This window comes from Nyctereutes procyonoides, unplaced genomic scaffold, assembly GCF_905146905.1.
Source record: "Nyctereutes procyonoides isolate TBG_1078 unplaced genomic scaffold, NYPRO_anot_genome, whole genome shotgun sequence".
NCBI classification, from domain to species: domain Eukaryota; kingdom Metazoa; phylum Chordata; class Mammalia; order Carnivora; family Canidae; genus Nyctereutes; species Nyctereutes procyonoides.
This window is the reverse complement of record NW_026575043.1, coordinates 40,785,961-40,804,111: the sequence shown is the minus strand read 5'-3', so window position 1 is coordinate 40,804,111 and position 18,151 is coordinate 40,785,961. Positions and strand designations below refer to the sequence as shown.

General features: G+C 35.1%; 1 protein-coding gene across 1 annotated transcript in view; it reads left to right on the top strand.

Moving 5' to 3' along the window:
• The window catches only part of HORMAD2 (HORMA domain containing 2), an 85,800-nt gene that overhangs the window by 27,867 nt on the left and 39,782 nt on the right, over nucleotides 1-18,151 (top strand). Inside the window, exons 8-10 of the mRNA XM_055322832.1 lie at nucleotides 406-473; nucleotides 3,903-4,054; nucleotides 4,224-4,477. Coding sequence (XP_055178807.1) covers nucleotides 406-473; nucleotides 3,903-4,054; nucleotides 4,224-4,477 — 474 coding nt within the window. The remainder of the gene's footprint in view (nucleotides 1-405; nucleotides 474-3,902; nucleotides 4,055-4,223; nucleotides 4,478-18,151) is intronic.

The window sequence follows — 18,151 nt, the reverse complement described above, 5'->3', positions numbered from 1 at the left end:
TATTCCAAATAACAGGGATCTTTTTTGTCATGTTCACCACTTTGACTCCAGTGCCCAACACAAAGCAGACATTTGATAAACATCTGTTACATGAATGGTTTCTCAACTGGTTTCACTGTCACTTACCTATGCCTGGTCAGATACTTGACTCTGCATCTTAGTTTCTCTAGCTATGATACAGTAACAACAGAATTTGTCTTCTAACTCCTATTTGGCATGGAGGAGAAAAATTAAGTTATCTTTATATCTGGAAATATTACTCCTGAATAGTGTGCTGTGAATCCAAAAGGTATGTAGGTAGTATAGTAGGTATACAATAAAAATATTCTTCACCTATTACCAGATAAGGTTCTGGATTTCCTTTTTGTAAGTAATTTCTTTCTCTGTTCCCTTTGATATTTCTAGAAGGTGACTGAGATATACCAGTTCAAATTCAAATACACAAAAGAAGGAGCCACAATGGATTTTGACAGGTAGAATCTAATTGTTTAATGGACATGAGAAATAGGACTGAGGTAAACATAGCTTCTTGAAGCCATAGACAGATCTTATATTTCCTTTGTAACTTCCCCACACTAATCCTACAAAAACTCTATTAATAATAATAATAGCAATAATTGTTTAAATTTCTGAAATCCATGGATGAAGTTGGTGGGAGTAGAGTCTTCCTTTGCTTCTTTTCCTCTTTTCCTCATAGGTGATGTTAGTGGGGTCTAAAGGTAGTTAAGCTTAGTGGTTAAGAGTTCCAATTCCTAAGGCAGAGAGATCTATCTTGGAATACTCTATTATTTGTCTGATTTTGGACAGATTACTTGACCTCCCTAAATATTAGTATTCTCATCTGCACAGTGGAATTAATGATATTTACATCATATAGTTGCTGTGGCTGTTAAATTACAATACATATACAAAGCTTTGTCCATGCCTGGCGTATATTAAAAAGCCAGTAAATGGTACCTGGTGGTAATGGTGGTGATGGTAGTGGTCCTTGGAGGCTATGGTGGTTGGTGGGTATCACTGCAGTAGAAATTATATTAATGAGGCTGTCTTCATGGTGTTGATTGAAGAACTCCTAAGATTCTATGTAGACACTAACCCGAAGTTTCTCTATTGCTATGCCAAGATATTAATCTCTGCCCTCAGTATAGCCAGACGGGGTCTACAGTAGATGAAAATCCTGAACTGTTTTGCCTATAAATGCATTCTCATCTATTATCCCAGTATGTCTTACAAATGTGATTTTCCATATGTGTCCCTGTATGGAAAAGATTGGAAAGCACTACATTTTCTTATCAAGTTTAAAATGCCAAGTTTTAGGTGTACTAACAGATTAAAGAGCAAAGACAAGGTATTTGCTTAAAAAGGTCCCCAGTACAGGTAGAGATGTCTTATTGAAGAGCAACATTTATTCCCATCCTAGTAACTTTTGAATTCAGCTAGATGTAAGTTTTGCTGATGAGAGGGAATAGAAGTAGAGGGGATGGATGGTGGTGAAGAGTCCTGGGTAGTAGAGGCTCCAAGTCGAAAGAATGAGTGCCCATGAAAGGAACAAATCTGAAGAGAAATGTGACCTAATTCTCAGTTTTCTGCTATTAGCTCTGTTGTATCATTTACTGCAAGTTTGAGGATTTCTCTTTGAGATTCACTTCCTTAATCATCCTCTCATTTGTAAAACTTACAGACAGCACTAAGATGTGCAGAGGAAGTAAGTTCTAGGAATGAGAATTAAAATATTAATCATCATAAACTAGCATTTATATAGCATTGTATAGATTGTACAGCAATTTTCATAGATATTCTCCCACATTAAACAGTTGCCCTTTACTCTCCAAAATTTAAATATAAGTACTACCGGCAATCAGATTAATCTCTTTTGTTATGAAGGCACATATGCCAAGTGGAGAGCAGTAAAACAGAAATAGCCAAATCTTTCAGCTACTGAGGAGAGAAGGTAATACATATTACTAATTTCCTAGAAACCAAAGATAGACATTTATTTAAATGATCAGTCATACAAAATTACCGTATCATTTCTTCCATAGTGAAGATAATTTCCCTTTTAAAATAGCACAAGGGAGTCTTGAGTATGATTTTACATGGATGTGATTTTATGAATCTGATATATACTGAGAGATCCCATAAGCTAAAATGCTATAGTCCTTCACTCTAGTTACCTATTTCAAATTGGTTAACTCTTAGTAGACAAGACTTTGTTGTTCAAAATAAAAACAAGGAGCAAATATATTCACCTAATAATGCCTATTTTATGAATTCACATTTCTTCCAGTAGCTCAGTTACTTAAGATTATTTTTCACTATTGAGTGCCTTCTATGTGAAAGGCATTGTGCGAATATATTGCACTGATAGTCCTTCCTAGAAGCAACTCAGATATAAGACCAATTTGGGAAGAAAATTTTGGAGAGAAATAAAAAATATTTAGAGTTAGAAGGTAATTTGGTTTGACTTGTATATTCATTCATTAATCCCATAAGTATTTATTGAGTGTTTACTGTAGCTAGCACCAAAAAGTACTGTGGACATGAAATATAGAACCATGTGTAATCTAGAGGGGCGATATAAACCATTATAAACAGGAATAATGTATAGGAATTATCAGGGAAAACTTTCTTGAAGAGGTGAGGATGAATTCAAGAGTCAGGAAAAGAAGTGGGAAAAGCACAATACAAGTAAACAAAATGAACTCATATACAAATACCTGTGGATGAGAAGAACTGGGTAGTATATGCAGATGAGGTTAGAGGTGAGGGCATGACTGGTCAGGAAGGGCATTGTATGCATACCATTATTTAATTTGATTGAAAGGTAATTGGTATAAAAGAAGAATTCTTTTTTAAAGATTTTGTTTATTCATGAGAGACAGAGAGAGAGAGAGAGAGAGAGAGGCAGGCAGGGGACACAGGCAGAGGGAGAAGCAAGCTCCATGCAGGGAGCCTGATGTGGGACTTGACCCCAGGACTAAAAGAATTTAAAGCAAGAGAGTAACAGAGCAGATTTTCCTATGAGGGAGGTATATTACTGCAACAGTGGCGTAGAGAATGTTATTACAGTGTGGACAAGAAGACAACTAAGAATAGATAGCCATTGTTGCAATCCCAGTAAGAAGAAGGGATATCTTTGACAGATAACTAGACAGTAGAAAGGCCAGAGCTGATGACTGATTTTCAAATAGAAAATTTGGGAAGATATAGAAGTGTGTATAAGCTTATCTCACAAGTGAGGTAACTGACCTAGAGTATTTAAATGACACAGGTCATTCAGTTAGTTAGCAGCGGACCCAAAATTAGATGTCAAGTCTCCTAATTCCAAATCCATTGTTCCCACTATTATGGCATGTGGTTATTTGTAACTTAAATTTCTAAAAATTCAAGTCATATTTAAAATGACTTAAGGGAGGGATCCCTGGGTGGCGCAGCGGTTTGGCGCCTGCCTTTGGCCCAGGGCGCGATTCTGGAGACCCCGGATCGAATCCCACGTCGGGCTCCCGGTGCATGGAGCCTGCTTCTCCCTCTGCCTATGTCTCTGCCTCTTTCTCTCTTTCTGTGTGACTATCATAAAATAAATAAAAATTAAAAAAAAATAAAATAAAATGACTTAAGGGAGGATGAGCACTGAGTGTTATGCTGTATGTTGGCAAATTGAACTCCAATAAAAAAATATACAAAAAATTAAAATGACTTAAGGGAACTTGCTATTTAAGAAATACATTGTATATACATTGCAAAAAGTATAATCACTGATCTAATTTACATTCTAAAAATGGCCTCCAGTGTTGTGATATTTATATTTATTTGATCATATGGTAAAGAGTTTTGTTCTTTTTGAAATAGATTTTCAATATTACGTATGATTGAAAGTATGCTGTTTTTCTATGTGGTTATAGCAGTAGTGCAAGCTTTGAAAGTGGGACAAACAGTGAAGATATTAAGAAAGCCAGTATTTTACTGATCCGTAAATTATATATACTGATGCAGAACCTTGGACCCCTTCCTAATGATGTTATACTTACTATGAAACTCCACTACTATAATGCAGGTAGGTGGAGACCTCTAGTTAAATTCCTTAAGTATCAAAATAATATTTTATATAGAGAAATTTTGTAAGCATCTGAAAGAGATATTTGTTGCTACACATGAAAGACTAATTTGATTTCTTCTATTGAAACTCACAATTTTCTTGGTTTTTTGCCCTTTCCATTTTGCAGTGACTCCACATGATTACCAACCCCCTGGTTTTAAAGAAGGGGTAAACTCACACCTCCTGCTGTTCGAGGGGGAGCCTGTTAACCTGCAAGTGGGATTGGTCTCCACTGGTTTTCATAGCATGAAAGTAAAAGTCACAACTGAGGTCACCAGAGTGTCTGATTTGGAGAACAATCTCTTTCAGGAGAACAGCACTACCGAGATTGCTCATCAGGGTCTAGACTTTGATGAGGAAGAAGAGGAATGCAACAATCACGTAAGGCAAAGCTGTAGCGAATCTCCATTGATTGCTTCAGTTAAGCTAACATTTTGAATTCCTATACAGGTTATATCACAGTGACAGTCCAGTGGAGTGTGCCAGGTATAAAAAACTAAAACAAAACTAGCCTCTGCCCTCAGGTAGTCTTTATTGTAAAAAAAAGTACTGTCTTCAATAAGGGAATATACTTTGTCAGTTGAAATTGTCAATAACTAGTAGAAAAAAAAAAGACTTTCCAATATACTTCTTTTATGAATTTAGAAAATTTGGGATTTTCTTTTTCTCATTTATAGGATTTAAAACATTTTGAGGATTTAAAAGATATTCTAGGTGTTTATTCTTACTCACTGGAAGTATAAATAAGTTCTTGATTACTGGGATAATTGAGTGAGGGAAGGTTGGGGGAGAAAAAAAGTTATGGATAAACTTAAGTCAGAGTGAAAACAAAATGATAGTAAGTTGTTTGTTATGAGGAAAGAGAGACAAGCTCCAGGGAAAGCCAGAGGGCTGGGGGGTTTGGAGCCACTAGAGCCAAATGAATAGGGCTCTGAGCCCTTTACTTGCCTACTTCCTTCAGTAGAGACTTGGAGTTGAGTACTTACCAGGGCCTCCTGTGCCCTAGTAAATCCTACCCTGTCATCTGTATAACAAAGTTTACTGTATGTCAACATTGTATTAAAAGGGTTCTGAGTTAGACATAAAAATTTTTTCAGACTGCTTAATGGGAAGTGATGCTATAAAATCTTAACAGGAGCTATTTTCAAATTAGGATGCTAATTTATTTGCTTGAGATCATTTGAGTCCTACTTAAAGAGATGACTGTACTAAATAACTTCTGAAGATTCTTTCTGGGTCTTTAAATCTGTGTTATATTTAATATATTGAAGAGAAGTCTTAATATAGATAATATAACCAAACAGGATTTTTTTTTCCTTCTTTACAATGTATTTTCACAATGTCACACATGCTGATGGCTTTAGAATTTGATGCAACTTTCTTCTGATTCTGTTCTAGGAAGCTATAGCTAACATAGGCTGTTTTAAAAAAATTAAAGGTTAAGAAAAGAATGGGCCTGTTTCAACTGGATTTTTATCTTTTTAAAATTAAGAATTTCTCTTTTACCAATGGAAATGATGGGACACCTGGGTAGCTCGATGGTTGAGCATTTGCCTTTGGCTGAGGGCGTGATCCCAGGATCTGAGATCGAGTCCCACATCGGGCTCCCTACAGGGAGCCTGCTTCTCCCTCTGCCTGTGTCTCTACCTCTCTCTCTCTCTATCTCTCATGAATAAATAAATAAATCTTTAAAAAAAGGAAATGAAAGTGGACAACTTGAGAATGAATAATTCATTTGATAGATTAAATAAGGACCCTGGCATCATGACCTGAGCCAAAAGCAGATGCTTAACTGACTGAGCCACTCAGGTGCCCCTATTTTTTATTTCATAGATTTAGAATCATGGAGTATGAGCCATTTGTTCACTCAACATTACGTTGTGAGATTTATCCGTATTCTTGCATGTTGTTGTAGTCCACTTTCACTATTCATTCCTCTAGTGTTGATGGGCATTTGGATAATTTTCTAGTTTTGACTATTATGAATAGTACTGCTCTGAACATTCTGCACATCTCTTTCAATGAATTATGTACACATTTCTGGTGGGAATAGAACTGCTAAGGGTAGATTTGCTGGGTCAAGGATATGTGTACATTTAGTTTTAATAGGTATTACAAAACAATTTCAAGCTCCGGAGAAAGCCAGAGGGCTGGGGGGTTTGGAGCCACTGGAGCTATATTATACTCCCATTAGCAATGTATGAGAGTTATAGTTGCTCTACATCCTTACCAAACCTTGGCATTTTCTATCTTTTTAATTTTAGATATTCCAATGAATGTGTAATTTTATGTCACTATGGTTTTAATTTGCAGTTACCTAATGACAAATGAAGATGAGCATCTTTTCCTATGTTTAATGGCAATATTGGATATACTTTTTTTTTTTCAAAATTTTATTTATTTATTCACGAGAGACACACAGAGAGAGGCAGAGACATAGGCAGAGGGAGAAGCAGGCTTCCTCTGGGGAACCCGATGCGGGACTCAATCCTAGGACCCCAGGATCATGACCTGAGCTGAAGGTGGATGCTCAACCACTGAGCCACCCAGGTGTCCACATTATGTTGGTGTTGTAACCATAATTTTATCAAACAGCTTGACCAGGAATGTTTTCAGCTTCTTTGTTCTCACTTCTCAACCCTTTGGTTACCATTTCCATCTGTTTTGCCTTTGAAGTATTTCTTAAGTTTGGCCTTACTGCCATTGCACTGATTTGGTCTGTCATCGTTTCTTTGTGAATGACAACTTAGTCTCTTTACTGAGTCTCCTTGATATCACCATTGCCTCTTTAATCTGTCCTCTGGAGTACCAGAGAATGAGAGTACTAAAACTATGATAACCATTTTCAAATATTTCAAATTCATTTATTTTATGTAATTTCAAAGGACAGAGGGAGAGGTAGGGAATGAAAATCATAGGGAGTAGTTAGAGGAGGTTGATTTTGGCTCAATAGAAGGAAGAACTTTCTCTTAAAAAATTTGAAAGCAGTATTATGACGACATTAAAATAATTTAAAAAGCAATGCAAATCTTCCAACTTTCCTACCATCCTATTGACAATGTTTTCATTTTGATATGTTCTATCACCTCCAGTCTTTTTCCACAGATATACATATGTGTATATGGCTTTAATCATGGTCTATATTTATTTATTTATATATATATGTACATTTGTTTTACTTTTATACTTAACATTAATGTTAACTTTATAAATATGTTCCTCCTTAATCTTCACATTTTTAATTTTAGTGATCTTTTGCTTTATTTAGTTTTGTGTTTTACTCTGCTCTTTCTCTACTTGTAAACAGTTGTGCTCTCTCTGTCTAAAATAAGTAAGTAAGTAATAAGTAAATTAAAACCCATTTAGGCTAATTCCTTATTTTGCTATTAAGATAAATACTTTTGTGTGTATGACAGAATTGTTGTTTTCTCAGGATATAATATCAGGAGTGAATTGTACAGAGCCTAAAAATTTGTATAGCCCTTGAGTGAGTATTACTGAATTATTTTCCAGAAGCTTGCTAGCTTCTCTACCTCCTCAGGATGGATTTTCTGACAATGACAACTGTTTAATAAATCTGGCTGTCTTGAGAAAAGTTAATTCCTTGTCACTAGCTGTGTTTAAGTACAGATATATACTGTGTTCAAGATAGAGTATAGATGATTGTCTCCAGGATGTTGCAAGAGAAAATCATGATTTAGGGGAAAATTTGAAATAGTTTGACCTCTGAGATCCCTTCCATGCTGAGATTCTCTGGGATATTTTTAAAATTCCTATAAAGAATAATGCCTTGCTAATAAGCACTGTGAGAAAAACAAAGACATACAAAATATAGTTTCTGCATTTGGGAACTCTGGCTGAAGAGACAGTACTTATATAATATAATGAGAAATAATAGTGGAGAGTATATGAATGATAGAAATAATATTAACTAACAACAGAGCATTGTTCTCAGGGTTTCACATGTATTATCACTTTTAATCTTCCCAGCTATTTTATGAAGTAGATTCTATTATTATCCTTATTTTATAAATAAGGAACACAGACTTAGAGGAATTAACCCAAGGCTACATACACAGTGAATAAGTACCAGGGCCAGAATTCAGATTAAGGCGATTGGATTCCAAAGCCTGTGTTACTATAATACAGAAATAAGGATAGATTGGCACTATGTGGGAAGGTTTCATTGAATTGGTGATTTTATGGATGAATTCTATTTCGACTGGCAGAGATTAAGGCAGAGGATGTTCCAAGCAAGTTGGAAAGTACAGTATAGTACAGAACTTCTGTCTCAAAAAAAAAAGAAACTTCTGTCTCTATGACTTGTAATTCCAATACTGAATTTTCCATACCTTTCCTTATATTCTGTGTCTTTGTTACAATCTCTACAGTTGATAATCTCTAACTCAAAGTTAAAAAAAAACTTTTCTAAATAAAATTTTCTATTAAAATAGAAAGTCTACAAAATCTTGATCAAATGGCTTATACTGCTTTTTTACCAGTGATCTGTAGGAAAGAAACAATTTAACATATCATATTACTGTGAGACTATTATAAGATTTTTTAAAAAAAGATTTTAATCCAATTTTCTTTTTCAGGTTATTCCTTATCTCAGTCACAGAAAGAGAAGTATAAAAACATTTCACCCATAGTTAAAACTATTCAGTATTTGTACCATTCATTTTTTTGGTATGATCCTTAAGATCCAAGAAATGATGTAAAAGTGAGATAATAATTTGAAAATAAGTTCAAAAACAATAAAAGCACACAGATTTGAAATTTGAAAATTTCAAATTTCTGCAACACCTTCAGGACAGGTCTTCATTCCTAATAGGGATGGTTTGGGCTTAAGACTTAACTAAGCCACACAAACACAATGGCACCTCATAGTCTGGGCAGTTGGGCCTGTTGTCTGTTGTGTTCATTGGACAGATAGCAATAGACCTATATGCCAGAGACCCCTGGACAGGCTGCTTTAAAGAAGCCACTATATAGTGACAATCAATACATATTCTGGAATTGGATGCGAAATCTTATTTAAATTTTATGCTAAGTTGAAATACTAAGTGAAAAGTACTTTCTAATATAGATAATTAACTCAAGCTCCTTAAAAGACTGGTAATTATTGACATATACAGACAACTATAAGAATGAAGGACTGATGTTGCCCATATCTACTTTAGAAATTGATGGTTCCAGCTTATTAAACCATTATAGCTGTTTTGGAATTTAATTTTTTATCAGGTTTTTAGATAGGGGTTCATATGCCATAATTTTCTAATTTTCTGAACTCCTTAAGAGTCTGTACCTCTATGTTAGAAAAAGTTGCTAGATACTCTACACATCTTTTCTAGTGCTTCCTTTGTGCCTAGTAATCTTGATCCAGCATGGTATGTTTTCTCATCTGTGGCACATTTATTTAACTGATACATGAATAATTCACACAAAATGATGTTTTTTGAGGATAAGCTAAAGGCAGGATTTTTTTTTAATGTAACAGCCATAAGTATTTCTCTTTTTCTCTTAAAGATTTATTCATTCATTTAAGAGAGAGAGCATGCACACAAGCAGGGGGAAAGACATAGGGAGAGGGAAAGAATCCTCAAGCAGACTTCCTGCTGAGTGTGGAGCCTGACTCAGGGCTCTATCCCAGGACCCTGAGACCATGACCTGAGCTATAACCAAGAGTCTGATGCTTAACCGACCATGCCACCTAGGCACCCCCAGCCAACCAGTATTTCTTAAAAACCAATTCAATAGTTTATCATTTTGTCTAGGTACATGAACATTTTTGGATGCATTTTTCTTCCCTGTGTTAAACCCGTTTTTCACCCTTTTGTGCTAACACATTCGATTAGTGCAAATGATTTGTTTTTGAGAAATTATAATGTAAATACATTCTAAGGTACCAAAGTATGTAGTCCCATTTAAGTGTGGACTAGAAAGATTTTCTGAATTCCTTAGAATTGCTTTGTATTCCAGCTAGTGGACTGAAACAAGAGCCTTTTCATTTAGAACCTATTTTCTCCTACTAAACTCTGAACTGAAGTTTTGCATTTTTGAAGTATAGTCTGATAATTTTCATAGCATCACATCTCATGAAACATATATGCTTTGGTGATACAATGTAGTGTTGGCAAGGATATCTTAGATTCTTGGAAGTGGAATTGATTATTGAAAACGTTGAAAAGGGCACATTATCTACAGAAAATATTCAGACTTAAAAACCACACATTATTCTCTATCATGGAGCTATAGTCTTTTCCACAAATTTCTTTTTGTCGAATAGGAAAATTTTTTCAATTAATTTTTGTTTTGCTTTATAGAATGTAATTGCTATCCTCTGTTAACCATCCAAAGAAATTCAAAGTTGGTTGAATTTCCCACAGTCTTTTAGGTCGTTTCTTTTTTTTATATGAATCATTCTATAACATCTTAGAGAGATATTTCTAGTGGGAAAAGCCATACTGGTGATCTGTGTATGTTTCACTTATATAAAGATATAGAGTGTACTGATATTTATTATAGCAGAAGAAAAGTTGAGCATAGTGAATAACCTTAGGTAGGAACATTCTGGATGTACTATTAAGTCTTAGCATTAAAATAAATAAGTTTTGTTTAAAAAAAAACAAGAGTAAGACTGAGAATGTTCTGTTTGCTTAAAAAGATACTTGTAATAGTCTGAAAGAATACAATGTTATCATTATACTACAACTATTAAACTAAAACTAATATTAGGTTTTATTTAAATTAGAATTTCTTTTCTCTTCCCGTAAGTGGCCTCAGGTGATCACTGAAAATGGTTTGTTGTTCACTTGACCCAGAAAACCCTACAAAATCATGCAAATCAAGAGGTTCAAATCTTTGTGTTCACTTTAAGAACACAAGTGAAACTGCTCAGGCCATCAAGGGTATGCATATTCAAAAAGCCACTAAGTATCTGAAAGATGTCACTTTACAGAAGCAGTGTGTACCATTCTTTCACTACAATGGTAGAATTGGTAGGTGTGCCCAGGTCAAACAGTGGAGCTAGACACAGGGTTGGTGACCCAAAAAGAGTGCTGAATTTTTGCTACACATGCTTAAAAATGCAGAGAGTAATACTGAATTTAAAGGGTTTAGATGTAGATTCTCTGGTCATTGAACATATCCAGGTGAACAAAGCCCCAAAGATTTGGTAAAGAATTTATAGGGCTTATGTTCAGATTAACCCATACATGAGCTATCCCTGCCACATTGATATGATCTTTACTGAAAAAGAGCAGATTGTTTCTAAACCAGAAGAGGTTGCACAGATGAAAAAGATATCCTAGAAGAAACTGAAGAAACAAAAACTATGGCCAGTCGTAAATTCCACATAAAATAAATGCAAATAAAAGTTTTTAAAAATTAGAATTTTTAAGTGAAGACTTTGTGGAGGTTTAGTTGATTGCATATTGGAAAAAATACAATGATAATGTTACTTAATTATCTAGAATTATATTTAGCTGTTGGGTTTTTCTAATACTTCCTAAATATGCTTCTAGTTTTCCATTTGAGGCTAAATTGTCTATTGATAAACAGATGATATTATGATTTAAACAAATCCAGGCATCATAGGGAGAGTAATTATTTTAGCATTTATATTAGGATCTCAAAACTGAGATCTAAGACTTCAGAAGACTGGTACTTCAGAGTGGTAAAGAAGAACTAGAAATAGGGGCACCTGGGTGGTGTAGTTGGTTGGAGCATCCAACTCTTGGTTTTGGCTCAGGTAGTGATCTCAGGATTGTTGAGATAGAACCTGGAGTCCCCTGTTCAGTGCAGTGTCTGCTTCGGATTCTCTTTTCCTCTCCATCTGCCCCCTCCTGCTTGTGCTCTCCCTCAAATAAGTAAATCTTAAGAAAAGGAGAAGAAGAACTAGAAAAAAGTTATGTATATACTTTATGGAGCCACAATCTCAAATTTGCTTTTTCCTGCATGATGGAGGGATCCTCCTTTGATAACCAAATTTAAAATAAGAGGAAACTTTGTAGCTAATGGCACTATTTTGATATTTAAACAAGTCTACATTAAGCTCATTATGAAGAAAGCTTAAAATATTCTAAAATATTCTTATTGTAAGTTATCAACATTTATTCAGTGAACAAATTTATATTGAAGCCTATCACACATCAATCATTGTACATAGGTAGTGTACACAAAGATAAACAGGCCAAATCCCTGATTCAAAACTGCTTAGGAAAAATAACACATAAATAGCTGTCATATAAATATGAATATCACCATTTATGAAGTGCCTACAAAGGGCTATATATATATATAACTTCAGTTAATCCCAACAACTTTGCATAACATTTTATAGGTGAAGAAATGGAAGTACATAGACATTAAATAGCATGTCCAAGATTGCCTGACTACAAACCATCAGAATCAGTATTTGAATCTAGTTGGCTTCAAAGCTCATACTCAATCCATTAAAACTTTTTTTTTCAAGATTTATTTATTTTAGAGAAAGAGAACAGGGGGAGGGACAGAGGAAAGGGAGAGAATCTCAAGCAGACTCCCACTGAGGGTGATGGAACCTGACCTGAGACTCCATCTCATGACTCTGAGATCATGACCTGAGCTGAAACCAAGAGTCACCCAGGTGTCTCTAAATCCATTAAATCTTATATTCATTCATAAAAGGGAGAATGTGAAAAATCCCACAGGACAGCAAAAATCCAATAAAATGATCCAATTCCACTTTTAGTCCTGAAGGAATAATGTCAGTAGACTTGTCTTGGCTTAAATAACTAGAAAAACTAGTTAGGAAAACTAGGAAACTGGGGACAAAACAGAAGCAGCTGTTATCAGACAACAGAAAGTATAGAACTATGATCCTTGAAAGAAGAAAAACAGGGTGAGCTTTAAAATTGGCCTGACTTTCTGTCAGAAGGTACTTTCAGGATCACCGCCACAGTTGAGGAGAACCTAAGCAGAAATGGCAGTCTTGTGGAGTTGAAGAAACAGAGATTGGAGTTGGAGGAAGCTAAAGCAAGTTGGAGACAGAATGTCAGAAGGATGGGACCTATAAAGAGAAAGAACTCCAGAAACTGGTATAGGGATCCCCTGAGTCTTTGGTTGAATAGTTAGCTTCTCAAGTGTGGTTAGAAATTCTGTAAGGTTGGACAAAGAAAACTGTTGGGGAGTTTTCTCCCCAGGTGTAAACAACAATTCGTAGAGCTGTCACAGTGGTGGGAAATGTTCACAAAATTACCAGTTACGTGGAACATCCCTGTTGAAAACCTGGAACATTCAGTAGGGACTCCAGAACGATTATACCTTAGCAGTGGAACTAAACCAATTCTTTAATGAAGGCCTCCAAATTTAATTTTAACAGCTTGAAAACAAACCTTGAAAGAATCAAGCTTATTTGCCTGCCAAAACAAAATTCAACACTTTTTTTTAAGATTTATTTATTTGAGTGTGTGTGTGTGAGAGAGGGGGGGGGGGACAGGGGCAGAAGGAGAGAATCTAGAAGCAGACTACCCCACTGAGTATGGAACCTAATCTCACAACCCCTGAGGCCATAACCTGAGCTGAAACTAAGAGTTGAACACTTAACTGACTGTACCACCCAGGAGCCCCCAAAATTCAAAACTTATTAGAGGAAGACAACTAAGTCCAAACACTGAACTGTGTAAAATTCTTACTGTTCAGAATCCAGTAAAACTTTATTGACTTGTAAAGCAGAAGGAAACATATCTTTTTAAAGTAGTATCTATGCCCAGTGTGGGACTTGAACTCATGATGCTAAAATCAAGCCTTGCATGCTTTACTGACTGAGCCAGCCAGGGCCCCAGAAAACTGACCTATAACCAAAGAAAATTAGTCAGTAGAAGAAGACCCAGATATGTCAGGAATAATAAAATTAGTATTAAAATAGCTATTATACCAAATGCAATGATAACCTATGTTTGCACAAAAACGTGTATACAAATGTTTACAGTGGCTTTATTTGTAATCTCCAAAAACTAGACAATCCAAATGTTCCTTAATGGAAGGATGGATGAACATAAAAAGAAACAAGTTGTTAAAACATGTGACAATGTGGATCAATTGCAAATACATTTTGCTAAGTGAAAGAAGCCAGAATCAGAAAACTACAATCTATACTACATATAGAATGATACATAGGATTCTAAAAATACATTTTTCTTTCTTTAATGGCTTGAGATATAATTAATATACTATGCAATTTGCCCATTTCAAGTGTAAAATTGAATGGTCTTTAGTATATTTTTATTTTTTTTAATTTTTTATTTATTTATTTATGATAGTCACACAGAATGAGAGAGAGAGGCAGAGACATAGGCAGAGGGAGAAGCAGGCTCCATGCACCGGGAGCCTGATGTGGGATTCGATCCTGGGTCTCCAGGATCGCGCCCTGGGCCAAAGGCAGGCGCTAAACCGCTGCGCCACCCAGGGATCCCTGGTCTTTAGTATATATACAGAGTTGTGCAGCCATTGGCATGGTCAGTCTTAGAACATTTTCATCACCTCAAAAGAAACCCCACATGCTTTAATTATAACCTCCATATTTCCCCATTTCTCCTCTCCTCTCAGTCAGTCCTAAGCAGTCATTAATCTATTTTCTGACTCTATAGATTTGCCTTTTCTGGATATTTCTTATAAATGGAGTCATACAATGTGTAGTTTTTTTGTGACTGGCTTCTTTCACTTAGCATTATGGTTCATCTATATTTTAGCCTATATAAATACTTCATTCCTTTTTGCGGCTGAATAATATTCCATTGTATGGATATACCACATATTGTGTCCATTCATCAGTGATGGATATTTGAGTTGTTTCTACCTTTTGACTGTTATGAATAATGCTACTATAAACATTCATATACAAATTCTTTTTTTTTTGAAGATTTTATCCATCCATTCATTCATGAAAGACATATACAGAGAGAGGCAGAGACACAGGCAGAAGGAGAAGCAGGTTCCATGCAGGAATCCTGATGTGGGACTTGATCCCAGATCCCGGGATCATACCCTGAGCTAAAGGCAGTTGCTCAACTGCTGAGCAACCCAGGTGTCCCCATATACAAGTTCTTTTTGAACACCTGTTTTCAATTCTCTTGGGTATATAACTAGGCATGCCATTGCTAGGTTATATGGTAACTCTATGTTTAATTATGTGAAGAATTCCAAAACTGTCTAATGAAGTGGCTGCATCATTTTACATTCCCACAAGTAGTGTATGAGTTCCAGTTTTTCCCGTATTTTTACCAACATTTATCATCTTACTTTTTTATTCTAACCATTCTAGTGGGTATGAAGTAAGTGCTATATTATATTAGTTTTGATTTGCATTTTTCTGATGACAGATGTCAAGCATGCTTTCATGTGCTTATTGTCCATTTATATACCTTCCATGGAAAAATGTTTATTCAGATCTTTTGCCCACCTTAAACTTAGGTTGTTTGGTTTTTTATTGTTGAGATTAAGAATTCTTTATTTTTTCTGGGTCTGATTTCTTATCAGGTATATGATTTGCAAATATTTTCTCCCATTCTATAGGTTGTATTTTCACTTTCTTGATGGTGTTATTTAAAGCACAAATGGCTTTCAATTTTGATCCGTTTAATGGATCCATTTAATTTGGATCCATTAGGCATTTTTCTTTTGTTGCTTACACTTTGTGTGTTTGTGTATTCTGTCTAAGAATTAATTGCCAACTCTAAGGTCATGAAGATTTATATGCCTCTATTTTCATTTTAGAGTTTTTGATTTTAGTTCTTACGTTTAGATCTTTGATTCAAGTTAATTTTTACGTACAGTATGAAGTAATGATCTGACATTCTTTTGTATGTAGATATCCACTTGTTCCAACAACATTTATTCGAAAGATGATTCTTTCCTTCTGAAATGGCTCTAGTGCTCTTGTCAAAGATCATTTTGACCATAGACACAAGGGTTTACTTTTGGACTCCCAATTATATTTCATTAGTCTATATGGCTTTCTTTGTGCCATTACCATAATGTCTTGATTACCATTGTTTTGTAGTAAGTTATCAATTAGGTATGAGTCCTACTTCATTCTTTTTCAAGATTGTTTTGGGTATTGCGTTCTTTGCAATTTCCTATGAATTTTAGAATTGTTTAAATTTTCAAATCAGAAATTTGTCAGTTTCTACAAAGAAGTCAGCTGGAATTCATAGAGAGAATGCATTGAATCTCTAGATCAATTTAGGGATTATTGACATCTTAATAATACTAAGCTATTCTTGATCCATGAACATGGGATATTTTCCCATTTATTTAGATTTCCTTTGATTTCTTTCAGCCATATGTTATAGTCTTCAGAGCATAAGTTGTATTTTGCTAAATTTATTCCTAAGTATTTTATTCTTTTGATGCTATTGTGCATGTAATTGATTTTTTAAATTTCACTTTTGGATTGTTCATTACAAGTGTATAGAAATGCAATGAATTTTGTATATTGGTTTTGTATCCTGCAATCTTGCTATGGTGGTTAATTTTATATCAAGGGTATTTGGAGGGTGTTTTGATAAGATTAACATTTAGATAGATGAACTTTGAGTAAAGCAGATTGGCCTTCATAATGTGAGTCTGCCTCATCCAATCAGGTGAAGGCCTGAATAGAACAAAAAGACCATCCTCCCCAAGCAAGAGGGAATTCTCCCACAGACTGCCTTTAGACTTCATCTGTACCAAAGGCTCTCCTGGGTCTGCAGATTGCTGGCCTTCTGACTAGAACTACTTCATTAGTTCTTCTGGATGTCAAGACTGCCAGCCTACAGGGCAGATTCTAGATTTGCCAGATGGGACTCCATAATCATCTGAGCCAACTCCTTATAATAAATCTGTATACATATATACATCCTATTCTGTTTCTCTGGAGAACTCCTGAGTAATATATTCAGTGAATTTGTTAGTTCTAATAGTAATGAATTCCTTAGGGTTTCCTATATATAAGACCATGGTATGCAAATAGATACATTTTTACTTCTTCTTTTCTTTAGGATTTTATTTATTTATTTGAGAGGGGGGAGGGCCAGAAGGAGAGAGAGGGAGAGAATATCTCAAACAGACTCTGCACTGAGCACAGAGCCCAATGTGGGGCTTGATTCTACGACCCTGAGATCATGACCTAAGGTGAAATCAAGAGTTAGATACCTAACTGACTGAGCCACCCAGGAACCCCTACTTCTTCCTTTCTAACCTGAATACCTTTAATATATTTTCTTTATCTAATTGCCCTGGCTAGAATTTCTATTACAGTGTTGAATAGATGAGATCAGAGTGGACGTTCTTGTTTTATTCCTGATCTTGAAGGTGAGGCATCCAGTCTTTCACCATTAGGTATGTTTATTGACTATGATATTTTTGTAGATGTCCTGTACTGCATTAGTTCCCTTCTATTCTTAGTTTCCTGAGTGTTTTTTTCAATCATAAAAAAAAAACTGTTGGATTTTGTTAAGTGCTTTTTATGCATCCATTGATGTGAATTATGTGATTTTTGTTTTTTATTCTTTTGGTATGATATATTGCATTAACTGATTTTCAGATATTATGGTTGATCTTAGCCAAAAGGCCAAGAAGTGGTTATTAATTGATTTTCAGAAATTAAACTAAGCTTGCATGTCTAAGAAAGATTCCACTTGGTTACAGGACATATTTTATGTTCCTGGATTTGGTGTGCTGTTATTTTGTTGAAGACTTTTATGTTCATATGTATAAGAGATATTAGTCTGTAGTTTTCTTGTGATGTCTTTTTCTGTTTTGGTATCACAGTAACATTGGCCTCATAGAATGAATTTGGAAGTGTTCACTCCTGTTTTTTTGGAGGAGTTTGTGAAGAGCTGGTATTAATTCTTCTTTAAATGTTTGGTAGAATTCAGTGGTGAGGCTATCTGGGGCTGGGCTTTTCTTTGTGGATAGATTTTCTTTTCTTTTCTTTTCTCTTCTTCTCTCTGCTGTTAATTCAATCTCTTCACATGTTATAGACTTACTCAGATTTTCTATCTCTTCATGAGTCAGTTTTGGTAGTTTGTG